At 42.3% G+C, this 13,950-nt stretch overlaps 1 protein-coding gene across 2 annotated transcripts; it reads right to left on the bottom strand.

Moving 5' to 3' along the window:
- Positions 1–717: 717 nt before the first annotated feature.
- On the bottom strand, positions 718–12,816 carry patz1 (POZ/BTB and AT hook containing zinc finger 1). 2 transcript variants are annotated; one of them, XM_056436985.1, is made up of 6 exons: positions 11,125–12,816; positions 10,310–10,373; positions 10,016–10,187; positions 8,360–8,518; positions 5,004–5,198; positions 718–4,600 (listed from the first exon to the last, which is right to left on the bottom strand). In XM_056436985.1, the coding sequence occupies exons 1-6, from the start codon at positions 12,366–12,368 to the stop codon at positions 4,113–4,115; spliced, it is 2,322 nt and encodes a 773-aa protein (XP_056292960.1). In that variant the 5' UTR covers positions 12,369–12,816; the 3' UTR covers positions 718–4,112. The 2 variants fall into 2 exon arrangements, with proteins under 2 accessions (XP_056292960.1, XP_056292959.1); XM_056436984.1 differs by lacking the exons at positions 5,004–5,198; positions 8,360–8,518.
- Between the last annotated feature and the right edge of the window lie 1,134 nt (positions 12,817–13,950).

The raw sequence follows: 13,950 nt of genomic DNA on the forward strand, positions 1-13,950 counted from the left end.
GTTGTATCTGCTTAAAACATGACATACAGTTTTTATGAAAATATATACACCTTTTTGTTCTAGTTGTTTGCTTTAACATGCTCCCCTGCTGTGGGCAACTTATAAATAAATTATATTTATAATCGTTAATAGCATAGTTTGATCACTTTATTATTTTAACCAATATCAAACAAAGCCTGTTCAAAACAAGAGGAATAAATTTAGATATTATGTGGACGTGTTGATAAATTGCAATCATAGTGTCCTCGGGGCGTTTGAATGTCTTGTCCGAGTGGCCCCTCAGCCGGTATTTCACACACACACACACAGGATGTTCATCTGTCTGATAACCTGCAGCAGTCTGCATCTCGGTTTCTGAAACGTCTTTCTAAGGAAGGACGTCTTCATTTCCTTTTCCTTTTGGAGTTTCAACACTGACCTGACACTTTGGGCAAGTCATGTGAATAGCACCATCTACCTCTCCAGGTGTTTAATAAATACATAATGTTGAGTTAAATGTGAATGAATGATTCATATTAACTGTACTTACTGGACTAGTAGCGGACAGACTTGCGTTTAGTGTCTCCAGGTTTCATGTTTCAGTGAAGCTTCACCACCAACACGACTCAGCGACACCTGTTTCTGCAGGTATCGTAAGAACTCCTGATATCCAGCATGGGCCAAGATGGATTTATCGCTTCATCCTCCACGAGTAAGAACTTCGAGAGAACAATTGGGAGCTTTTTCAATTGCAATTTATTTGATTCTCATCTCTGTACCAACAAGAATGGCGAGACTCAATGACAGAGTACAAAAACAAATATCTATAGAAAAGTATGCTTATATTGAAATATGTCCAAAGTTATAGCAATTATAACAAAACATGTAGCTCATATTTCTTAAGCGCAATCTTGTTGAGTACGATGATAAAATACCAAGTTAACATATTGTACATTTTCTGTGTTTTTATACAAAAGTGTCAATGCAAGTCACTCTGTACAATTCTCAACCTTTAGAAAAGAGGACCTTTTTTAATCCACTGCCGTGCACAATCAGTATTTGGAAGGCACTTTGCAACGGACCAAAAGCAGAAAGCAAACACATTTAGGCCTAAATACTCATTGAAAACACCTTTTACACTCGAGTACCAACATGAGTGAAACTAAATCTTACACCTCGGTGAAGAACACAAACAAAGGAACATTATTTCCTTACAGCATCTTCCACTTGTTTTCAAATGAACAATAACAAAAAAACAACCCTTATCACTTTGAAGGAGTAATTACTAGTGCAGAGTGGATCCAAAAAGGAGAAAGAACATTTGGTCAAGACGTGAGTTTTGCAACTGCAACTTGCAGTCCGGTGAACAGTGAAACCACGACTGCCCCAACCAGTGATCGACATTCAGCCTCCAGCTCCAAGTCACAACCTCCAGTTTACACTTTCAATCAAACGGCCAGAACTTCACATCCCTCCCCACGATGGACAAGAAACAAGAGCTATATATGTACAGGACCACCCTTGGCAAACACCGATCATATTGGTTGGTTCATATATATTTATATATATATTTATAGAATGTGTATATGAATTGTATATACACTTGTTACAATCACAACATAACCATAAATAATACAGGAATGTACTGAATTTAACAGCCTCAATTACACACAAATAATAATTAAACAGAAAGCAGGAAACACAGGTCAAAAACACAGAAACTGACACACAGGCGGTACACACATACTCTTTTTACAGACCATCACCACACACACACAAAGACACACACACACACACTGCTAGTCCATTCACTGGTGGACTGGGATTGATTTGCATCATGAAACAGGTTTTACAACACAAGAAGAAAAAACACCAACCTATGAAAAGGATGTTAATCAACTGATGTGTGAGGTCATATGATACAAGAAGATTACATTTGGATTTATCTTCTCACAAAGCCAATTTTCTTACAGTTATTGCTTATTTTGTGTTTCAGCATCTAGAAAGAATAAAGGGAAGTACGTCATGACTGAAAATGGTCTTCTTAACTTTTTAATTGTTTTAACCAAAAGCAAATTAATCCCAACTAACAGAGAATTGATCTTCACACATTTTTATCCTAAAATCGGTGACATCCTGTTTACTATTTCAAGATGCAAAACTAACTCAGCAGCATGAAAGTGGAGATTTCCAATGAAGCAAAGCAGACAAGTGGATGAGAAGCTCCCGCTGCGTCTTGATTTGAGGAGCCGTCATCACAGGAATGTCTGCGTTCAACATTTTGTACGAACACATTTTCACTGCAAGACACTCGTCGGATGGATAGTTTACGCCTCGACCTCGCGACCATTAGTGCAAACACAAGACATGTCGTCTCCGATCAGCACGAGCACATCCGACAGGAGGTTGGTGAGCAATACAAGAAGTGCAGGTGATGAAGAGGATACAACACTGCAGAAATAAAGTGATCTTAATTACTCGAGTCTGTTAAAGTAGCATTACTTTTGGTAGGTCCAGAGGCTGGTGGGTCAGGGTGTGACCCCTTCTTCAAAGCCCCCGAACTTTTTGCACAACACGTACATAACCACACATTTCCATTTAACATAATTGAGCGAAAAATTATCAAAAAGAAGAAAAAAAATCACTAATTTTTTTGTTTGACTTCTTTTTTTAAAGTACACAAAACTCAGGGCATGAATAAGTTAATAAAATATAATCTACATTTCTTAAAATATATACTGAAAATATACCATACCTTGGTCCCTGTTAAATGTTCAGTGGATTTTAAACCAAACAAGGTTCGGAAACATTGTCATTGTGTGTGAGAGGGGGGGGGCTCATTCCTAACGAGCTCAAGGCATGTTTCAAGGCTAAAAGAATATTATCCTGAAAAAGTTCATTTTCTAAAGTATTCCTGCACACACTATTAATTTGAGTTATAATGGCTTTCCTCTCTTTACTGCTTTTTTAAATATAAATAGTTTACAAATAACCAAATGAAAGCATTATTCAGACGTTTTCTCATCACTAATGAGCTGCAAGTAGATTGTCTTTAATTAGAACTTGAATCCCTCCGGCGGTTACGTCAGTGTACCAACTCCCTGATTAAGATTCACAACCGCTGAGGAAAATCTTTGTTCAAATACAAAGAAATTCCCTGGATCTGAAAAACAAACTAAAAATAAGAACATTGTGGTGCTGACGGAGCTTTAAACACAGTTCCTTTTTCCATGTTGTTGGCATTTCTGATTAGTGACAGGAAGAGTGGTGGCTTTTTATTTGCAACTTTTTATCATTTAAATCTAATGAAGTTGGCGTAAATCACCTGACATTATTTTCTTGCCAGGTTTTATGTTGCCTTAAGTTTTGTAACCATTCATATTTAAAGTTGTATCAAAACATGTTTTAAAAGTGCTTCTTAACTGTCATTCTGACAATAGTTACTCATGAAGGTCCTTGACACTCGGAGGCCAGCAAACTGATAGAAACAGTTTTCAATAAATGTGTAATGAAATATGCCATGGGCCTGTTAGGAATGTTTCTCAGGAAACCTGTCAAAATTAAGGCCAAAACAAAAGCCATCGTAAAAACATGAATACAGAATCCAGCCCTCTTGTTGCTGAGTTAAAGACATTGGCTTTATAGGGGAAGGAGGATTATGAAGCATTAAATGCATTGAAACGGCCGAGGGTTGATTCACCAGTTACATCAGGACAGTTAAAGTGGGCAAACAGAGAATAAGTAATTACTTTTGAAGGCTGCCGTAAATAATTCATCTCAAGTGAAGAAATGTTTGTGCAGCTAAGAAAGCTCAAACACACACAAGCCAAAAAACAATGAAAGAATACCAAACATAACAGATCCACATCAGATAAAGGAAATAAAACCTTCATGTCATTTCTTTAGAAAAAAAATTGAAACACTGTGCACTCAATTTTTAAGCTCTGGAAAAGTAGAAAGAGTAGGAATCGTATGGCAGTCTGTGACAAAAATATTGGATACACAATAAGTCACGTAACAAACAGAAAAAAGTAGCGTTGAGGCAAAGCGATTCCCAAATACAGAGCGTCGTCTGTGGGCGACCCAGCTTCGGCCTAAGAATTAGAGCGTTTGCTCGGACTTTAGAAAATATGTCACTTCCCTCCGAAGTCTATTCCACTTTGACCGGCCTCAGGGTCCACCAGGGAGGAGGCAAAAGCAGACTGGACTATCTGAAAGCCAAAAGACTCGAGAAGGGACATGTTCTGTTGAGGGGAGAAGGGAGAGGTGAGGGAGGGGGAGAGCTCGTTTAAGCCCGGCCCTGAACCCCCCTGGGCCTTCTGGGCCTTCTGGGCTTTGTGGACTCGGTGCTGGTGCTTGTTGAGGTAGGACTTGGTGCGGAAGGCCTGACCGCAGATGCCACAGTTAAACTTCTTCTCAGGATCCGTCTTGGCTTTCGATCCCTCTGGGGAGCCCAAGGCCTCGGCAGAGGCCCCGTTGCAGGCCAGAGAGGGCATCGCGAGCTCCGGCCCGTCGGGTTTATGTGGAGATTTAAGCTCGTCGCTGTTGGACAATTCCCCAAAGGAAGGATCCGATTCCTCCGATTCCAGGTGAGGACATTTCCCAGTGTTTTCCTGCCCGTCTGTTGAGGTAGGCACAGCATGGACAGGAAGGAAGAGAGTGAGCCAGAGAGAGAAAAGTGGAAATGGGAGGAAAGGGAGGCATGAATTAGGACAAATGGTTTGTCAAAAGGTTTTTTAAATGGAAACTTTAATCCAGTAGTTGCTTGGCACCTGCAAAAACTTAAAAACATTTAACTTGAATACTTTAGTGAAAAGGCATCAAGTAGAACAAATTCTGGATATTATTTTTAACGATGTATCACTAAAATATCGTAAAAACATGTGTTGCTGCAGCATTAAAGTATACAGTCATCCATCTCCGTCCATGTGCCCCGTGTCCACTGACAGCTCTGCTGTGCTCGTCCAACCAGTGGGCAGCGCCGCACCACGCCCTCACCCACCCTCCGGCTGGACTGTACTGACCTGCAGCAGGCCCATGGACAGGGAAGCCAGGCGCCCCGCCAGAGCGACAATCCCAGAAATATGGAGCCCCACCTGCCTTCCCCATGAGCAGCTCAGGCTGGGGACGAGCCGGGTGTCCAGAGAGCCCATGAAAGCGTGTTGAAAGCCCCTGAGCCTCAGACGAGGCGAGAAGCAGCTGGCGACTGGCGCACAGGTCTACACAACACCCGGCCAGGGAGAAAGGAAGGGGGGGCAGACATAACAGGCCGGCGGAAACCATGCGGATAGAATTACCTTCATTTTGTCACCAGGCACCGCTTTTTGTAAACAAAGTCAACTCGACAGTTTTGCTAGTTTGAATAAATCCGCGTTGAGTGAATCCCGTCACTAACGCCGTCAACGAGTCGTTCATTAACTTGTTCCTCTTTTCCCTTCCAGCATAAACCAAATCGCTGAACTAGGTCACTTGTGACATACACTACCGTTCAAAAGTTTGGGATCACCCAGACAATTTCGTGTCTTCCATGAAAAATCACACTTTTATTTATCAAATGAATATAAAATATAGTCAAGACATTGACAAGGTTAGAAATCATGATTAATATTTGAAATATTAATTTTGTTCTACAAACTTCAAGCTCAAAGGAAGGCCAGTTGTATAGCTTATATCACCAGCATAACTGTTTTCAGCTGTGCTAACATAATTGCACGGGTTTTCTAATCAGACATTAGTCTTCTAAGGCAATTAGCAAACACAATGTACCATTAGAACACTGGAGTGATAGTTGCTGTAAAAGGGCCTCTATACACCTATGGAGATATTTCATTAGAAACCAGACACTTCCACCTAGAATAGTCATTTACCACATTAACAATGTAGAGAGTGTATTTCTGATTCATTTAATGTTATCTTTATTGAAAAAACAGTGCTTTTCTTTGAAAAATAAAGTCATTTCTAAGTGATCCCAAACTTTTGAACGGTGGTGTATATAATTATTTGAAATAATTGACTAAAACAGATGATATTCATGAAAATACATAGGAAGTGAATCCTGCAGATTGCTAACAATCAACCTTGATCAGATACATTTTATAAACGGTGTGTTACTTCAAGGCAGACCTTTCTCACAGTGGATATGTTGACATATTAAACACAGGTGTATTAAAAAAACATAACAACCGGAACAACGCCAGGACCCTGCCACTGTGCATGCGAGGTCACTGACGCACCTGGATGAGAGAGCCATCATTAGTGCCGTTAGTGACACCTGTGTGTTGCAGTCAGAATATCCCTGGGAGGAAAGCCATCTCGTGTACAACACAATATGATGTTCACACATGAAATGACACTGAATGAAAACTAGTGTAAACTGTAGTATTTATAGTGACAGTACACACTTCAGGATGTGGCCATTTCAGAGCATGAATCATATTTTCATCTTTAAAGCAGATTTGTTTTATCAATCAATTAACTAAATCGTTAAAACCAATGATTGCTCAGGGCATTGATTTCTCAGCTTATTTTGATGTTCAGCAGTTATTTCAATGTTCACAATTCAGATATGTATATTCTTGAGCCAACTTGTGGTTCTGGGCACTTTGGTAACTGCTGAGCTGGTATCTATCTGCCATGTGACACGACTGCAACAACAGGGCTGTTCTTTTTGTGACACTCATACCAGGATCCAATTGGGGATAATCACCAGAGAATTAACACAAATCAGTTATATAAGTCCACTCTTGCACTCACAACTTCATTAACGCGATTCTGCAACTGAACCATCTTGGAAAGAAGATTCTTGCATAACACGAGCAAGCAAACAAAAAAGGATGTAGCCCAAAGGAACTACATGAAAATGATGCTGAATCTTTTGACTCCTAATGCAGGAAAACGTTGCCCTGGTATCTGAGAGTCATCGCGTAGTCGCGTAACACGATGTTCTCGTCTCAAACCTGCTAGTGAACACAGCCAACATTGAGTTTAACAAACTGCTAACCAACTAAATAGGAGTTAATTGGTTGGTCACGTCTCAAATTGCTTTTCCCCTGCGAGGGCAGAAGGTGAATATATGGCTAATGAGCACCTACTAATTAAATGATAATATCACAAGTAAAAATGGAGGCTTGTATAGACTATTTCTAAAAATAACGTAAGCTAAAAAATACGATAATAGCAAATACCAACATGTGTTAATGCACCTACAAACACAAGCCTATCATAAACAAAGTGGCCATGATTAGTTTGAATGATTTACTAGGAGGCTCATGGTTTCACCTTATATCAGTTCTACAAGCAGCTCTCATGATAATCAATAACTTTGATAGCCGACCTCAGTTTGGTAACTAGCAAAATTTACATATTTCTTGATCTTCACTCAAGCGTAAATTACATAATTCAGTCAGTCAATTAAAGTGCCATCAACCGATGTTACCGGTGTGTCGCATAAAGGTAATCAGGGGCGTGGCTCACAGCTCGCTGTGCACTGTCTCTAGGCAACAGCTACGACAATGTTTTCAATGAATCGTGGACAATGGAGCACACATTAGGACACTCATGCAACACTGTGCATGACTGAACGACTGCTGATGGGTCGGCCAAGCAGAACGACACCACTCGATGGCATGGCCATGCTGGACACACACACACACACACACACACACGTGACGGAGCGCTCCAAAATCAGACATGGTCAACTACGAAGTCTCGACAACTTCTTCATCTGCAACTCTGTGTGGGGCGATAAGTACTTCAAATGTGTTTGTATTAAAGGCCCAAATTCCAGACCTATAAAGAGAAAAGTGTTGTACAATGTAGTGTTTTGGTAACAGCGGTGCACAAAGGAGCAGGTATCCTTACTTAAACTACAGAAAGGTGTTTCCTCTGTAGTTTACCTTCTGCATGTGAGTGAATCAGTCGTCTGCCTGTTGACTGGCTTTAATGCGATAGTAAAAGTTGCTGGTACAGCAAACCTGAAATTCAAACCGTTGACATAAGTCAGTGAACCTTCTGAGAACTCGTATTCCCAACACTACTCGAGCTCTTCCCGTTCCAGTATGTTGAACGACCCTAACCCCGACGACCTGCCTAACCGTATACTACTTATTCTGCAGTTTAAGAAGTTAGACAATAACGAGACAGAGACCATCTGTTCTGAATACTCTGCCCCCTCTGGATGAAAGATGAGGACATTCAGTGAGCAGAAAGACAACCAGCACATGAAATTGCACAAAATATTTGAGCGCAAAGCATGGCAGCAGAGATCGACATATGTCTGCGTTGTAAACGTAGACGAACGATGCAGCGGCATGTTTCTCCAAGGGGCAGCAGAACAAATGAACGGCAGAAACATGAGCGCTTGGGGCGGGCGGCGGCTTGCCTTCCACTGAGCACTGGCGTCCCATGTGGTAGGGGGTGCCGTTGTGCATCTGCAGCTCCCCCCTTGGCTCAGGAAAGGTGTGCATTGTGGCAGAGGGGGGCATTGGAGAGCCGTGGTGGGTCTTTATATGCACCTTAAGGTAGGACGCAGTGGAGAAACCTGGGACCAGAAGAACAGAAGACAAGGCAGTTGTTTGACGACGAGGGGCGGCCCGGCTGTTTGACGGCAGTCATCGGTGAGATACCATGATTGGTTTGACGAGGAAAACTTTGTAACAATAACGATAAATTAGGGGAAAGTATAAATAGTGTGTGTGTGTGTGTATATATAAATATATATATACACACATAATAAAGAGCATCACTGTACTCACCCTAACCAAACAAAGAGCGATTCCCAAGGTAAAGAGATGTTCTTAAATGATCACTATACTTTTATTCTCGTTTCACTCTTGGATTGGTTACAGCAGCATCAGGTACAATGACAGGCTATATTGCTGGTACCAGCTTTCTTACCTCCTCCACTGATTAATTTCACCTTATATTTTTTCCATCTTCTTGAATTTCATTTATTTATTGAGACTTTTAAAAAAAAAAATGTAATATATATATACACACATATATATATATATATATATATATATTTGACCCTTTAATACACTTTATCCAGTATTAATTCAGTTGCAACTTTAGGTGAATTCCATGTTTCACTCTTGTTTGTACTGGGGGGGGAGAACCAGGGTGTGAGGTGATTTGGGTGTCGTGGCCACAGGCGTTGGGAACGACTCTAGTGTGCAGACTCTACAAGCGCAAACAAAAGCACCCAAACTGAATGTACAAAGTAGGGCCAAAGTCTCCCCTTTCACATTCAGTTTGTGCATTTCCTCTCGTCTACAGATATGCCCCGGAAGCAATTAGGAATTGTGAATATTGTGCACAACTCAATGCAACCTATTCATGAAAGACACACTTTTACAAACATTGCATTTGAGTGGAACCGTCCAATCAGGGAACAAAAGACACTAATGGTAGAACACACTCCCTGCCTCCTCCTGTGGCAGAAAACACAGACAACCCCAGGGGGGGGGAAACAAACATCACACCTTGTGTGACTTTCTATCCCATGTTCTATCCCAGCATGTATTTGGTGTCCTCTGGGCACTTGCACATACGTGAATGGTTGACACATTGCTCCAATAGATCACAGATCAACACAGAGGCCCAATCCCAATGTCCAACCTAACCTCAAGGAGTGAGCAGGAGCGCGCCTCAAAGTCTGTGAGTGTGGAGATTGGGATTGGGCCTTGGACTCTGGTCAATCTGATTTTTTAAAAATGGTTTTATGCTCATGAGAGTCTATCTCTAGAGTGGTTGAGGAGAGATTAAGAGGAATCATTTTACATTACAAATAAAAACAACCTAATTCAATAAATATGTGGTGGATGCAATAGCATGAACGCAACTCCAGACATTCTTTATTTATCTTTAAAGACAACGCAGAGCCAGCCAAATACCAAAAGCAGATTACAGAAATGTGTTGATCCTCTGAATGTTTAGGGCTTCAGTACCAACTGAATATTTATCTCGCCATGAGACAGAGGTGTTAATACGGAGCCTCCAACATTGTAGTGCATGCTGATTTATTTAAAATAACTACCTTTGTTGCAAATGCCACAGTAGTTATGCGTCCCTTCACTGTGTTTCTTGAGGTGGTCAGTCATGTAGGCAGCTCGCAGAAACTTGCCACAAACTTTGCAGGGAATCTTGTCTTCATGGCATGCAAGGTGTGAACGGAGGCGATCTCTTGTCGCAAAAGAGGCATTACAAATCTGAAATACAGAAATAAATCTGTTAACATCTTTCTCACATATCATAGTATAACTTCAATATATATATATATATATATACACACACACACACAAGCATATACACACACAGTATATATTGTTACCTGGCACTTGTGGGGTCTCTCTGTTGTATGAACCTGTTTGATATGTCCATTCAGGTGGTCTGGTCTAAAAAGAAAAACAATTAATATATTTCCACACCTGAAGACCAGTACAAATATTTTCACAAGGAATTTGGTGATGCCCCTTGCACCCTCTTCCTCATCACATTGTGTTGTCGTTGTTGCAGTTAGCATACAGTACCGGTGACTTATTCACATGTATAATCTGCATGTCTTTTAACCTCCAAAGCAGTAGATGGTGGCAGTGAGTCTGCAGCAGGGCCTGAGAGCAATGAGCCTGGGGAACTGGTCTGAGTGGTTGAAGCCAAATGACAAATCACTCTGTTCAGCAGTTTTCCAAAAACAGAAACCTAAATGTTTGTGTATGTTATCACTTACTCAAACAAATACTGTGGGGTTTGAACTATGCCCTCTCCATCAATTAGTACCAACTCAAAATAATGACTTGAGATGACGTTGAACAAATGTACTCCTTTTTGTACATCAGACCTTGATCCAGGCTCCTGTGATAAAGTAGCCGACTGCATATTCTGTGTATGTGCATCTCAAAAGCTCACGAACAGCTCTCTGAACAGCAGGGCGGACACACAATTATTCCATCAGTGATTTGCTCAAAGCTGTGATGTCACAGCTCTGTGATTGGGAGTCGCTTAATTACTTAATTCCCGCGTCTCACGTGCAGGTATAGAGTCGCACCTGTAACAATCAGTGGCCTGGGTACATCGAGTCGCAGCAGTGTTTTTCTTCAACTTCAAAAACACATTTCATAATGTCAGTGTGACTAAAGTTCAACTCACCTTGAAAAACCTTTACCACAGCTTTGACACACGTACGGCTTGCCGACCGACCCGTCATGGGACCGCACATGGTACGACATCCTGTCCTTGCGTTTGAACCGGAGCCCGCACACATGACATGCGTACGGCTTCTCCCCAGAATGCGAGAGCTTGTGTCGGTTCAGGTGGTACACGTCGCGGAACACTTTACCGCAAATGTCACAGCCGACGTGCCGCCTTGTCCTCTCCCGCTTGCGGCCGTTATCCAGGGTCAGCCCTCCGTGTAACTGCACGCCGTTATCCATCAGACCAGACTGAGACATTGAAGACATGCCCGTTGTTGATAGGCTGTCACCGACATTGTTTACATCGTTGATGTGGGCCCCGTGTTGCGCTTCGTGGTTCTTCAACCGGGAAGCCTCCGTAAAAGCTTTCCCGCAAGTCCCGCAAGGAAACAACACAGTGTCTCTCTGGGTGTTGTTATTGAAGTGCACAGGCTCCACGACCCCACCAGCTTTCTTTGGTCTCCCACGGCTCCGTTTCGACCCCGGGGATTCGGCGTCGTGCTGAAACGTGTTGCCCAGCATTTCCGTCGTTGGGGAAGCGGACAGTCCTTCGACGGGCTCCAATATCGGCGTCGACGACTCCCCGCCGTCCCCCAACAACACGACGGTGGTTTTTCCACTCCCGTCCACATGCATCTGAGCATTGTTGGCGAAGCTGTGGCCGTTCACCAGCATTCCCGTTCCGTTAACCAGATCCTGCTGCGCCATCATGAAGCCCAGCTCCGGGGTCCCCGTGGCCTGGAAGAGGCTGGCGTCTCCTCCCCGTAAGGTCGGGACGAGGATCTGCACGTTTGATTGTTTGATTACCTCCTGACAAATCTCTATGACGGACCGCATCAGCAGAAACTTGGCAGCTGTCATCAACTCTGGGAAGCACTCCAGTCGCACCACAATCCTGGAGGTGTAGGCGAAGTCCAACACGTCTTTAAAAACTTTGGGGCTGATGGTGTGCATCTCCAGCTCCTTGGTGTCCCCGTCTGCTTCCGCCTGGCGGCTGAAGACCGACTCAAAATACTCGCTGCACGCAGCCAACACAGCTTTGTGCGCGGGGAAGCTCTCCTCGCCGACGCGTAGGATCACATCGCAGAACCTGCCTCCATCTTTCCTCTGAATGTTGAGGTTGTGTAGCATCTCCGCACTGTGCTTGCTCACCTGATAGGTGTACGAAGAAGTCCAAGACGGCTCCGCTACCTTCTCCATGCCGAATGCATCCAATGCCGATGGTTGTTAGGGACAACGGTCGGCGAAATGACAGTTTTCGTGAAACGAGTTCGATCAGTTGATGCCAGCTAGCTACAGAATCCAAAACCAACCGCCCCTCCCCGTCGCGTTAGCATCTACCGTTAAACGTTAGCAGTAGCAGGGGAAAAAATGGCAGCCCCCCAGCTTCCTGTGAACTTTGACCCTGGTTTCTTGAGGGGTGGGGGTCGCTCTTGTTTGGTTAAAAATGTTTCCGTCGGGGTTTATATTGACGATGTATTTAGTTTGATATTTCTCTCATTGCGATTGCTGTCAGAGGAGTAACGTTCAAACCCGAGCACAGCGGGGGTCTCTCGCGTCTTCAAGCCGAAACGTTCACACGCAGGTCTCTTCCTGTCTGGTCGGTTTGTGAAACCCCTCCCCCAACCAACCACAAATAAAGACACTCCCTCCTCCTCCCTGCGAGAGCAGTCTTTATGTGAAGCATTATCGTACTGTACAAGCCACTGGGGGGTAAGCTCTGGATTGCCTACATCGACAAGAACAGACGGTGTCCATGAACCGCAAAGACTTGCATGTAGACGCCAGTGTTATTGTAAATATGAACTTCTAATATCTGTAGAACGTATTAAACAGAAGATTATCAGTTTAAAGATTGTGTGCGTGTGTGTGAATACATATATATACATATATATACGTATATATACATATATATACACATATATATACATATATATACACATATATATACATAAATATATATAAACATATATAGATACATACATATATATACACATATATATATACACACACTAATATATATATATGTATGTACATACATATATATATGTGTATATATATGTATGTACATATATATATATGTACATATATTTACGTGTACATATATATATACGTATGTGTATATATATATCTACACATACATATATATGTGTATATATATCTACACATATATATGTATATATGTGTACATATATATATACACACATATATATATATATACACACACAAAAATTAAAGGAACACTTTGAAAACATCAGATCTCAATGTGAGAAAAAAATTATGTTGGATATCTATACTGATATGGACAGTTTAATGTCTTAGGAACTAAAGGATGCCACATCTTTGATGGAAATAAAAGTTTTCAGCCTACAGAGGGCTCAATTTTATAGACATCCCAAAAATCAAAGTGAAAAAATGATGTGGCAGGCTAGTCCATTTTGCCAAAATTAAATTTCTGCAACTCAAAATGCTTCTCAATATCTTGTGTGGCCCCCACGTGCTTGTATGCATGCTTGACAACGTTGCGGCATGCTCCTAATGAGACGACGGATGGTGTCTTGTGGGACGTCCTCCCAGATCTGTTTAAGAGAGTGAGCTCCTGTAAAGTCTGAGGAGCAACCTGGCGGCATCTGATGGACCGAAACATAATGTCCCAGAGGTGTTCTATCGGGTTTAGGTCAGGTGATCATGAGGGCCATTCAATTGTATCAATTTCTTCATCCTCCAGGTAATGCCTGCATACCCTTGCCACATGGGGCCGGGCATTGTCGTGCATCAGGAG

This window comes from Pseudoliparis swirei, chromosome 18 (assembly GCF_029220125.1).
Source record: "Pseudoliparis swirei isolate HS2019 ecotype Mariana Trench chromosome 18, NWPU_hadal_v1, whole genome shotgun sequence".
NCBI classification, from domain to species: domain Eukaryota; kingdom Metazoa; phylum Chordata; class Actinopteri; order Perciformes; family Liparidae; genus Pseudoliparis; species Pseudoliparis swirei.

Bases quoted from the DNA above. Each gene is read 5' to 3' on its own strand.
- patz1 (XM_056436985.1), bottom strand. From the start codon at position 12,368: ATGGAGAAGGTAGCGGAGCCGTCTTGGACTTCTTCGTACACCTATCAG. The intron at 10,374-11,124 runs GTGAGTTGAACT...TTTTCTTTTTAG, and splicing joins TGTGGTAAAGGTTTTTCAAG to ACCAGACCACCTGAATGGAC. The intron at 5,199-8,359 runs GCAAGCCGCCGC...GGTGTTGTGTAG, and splicing joins ACGCCAGTGCTCAGTGGAAG to ACCTGTGCGCCAGTCGCCAG.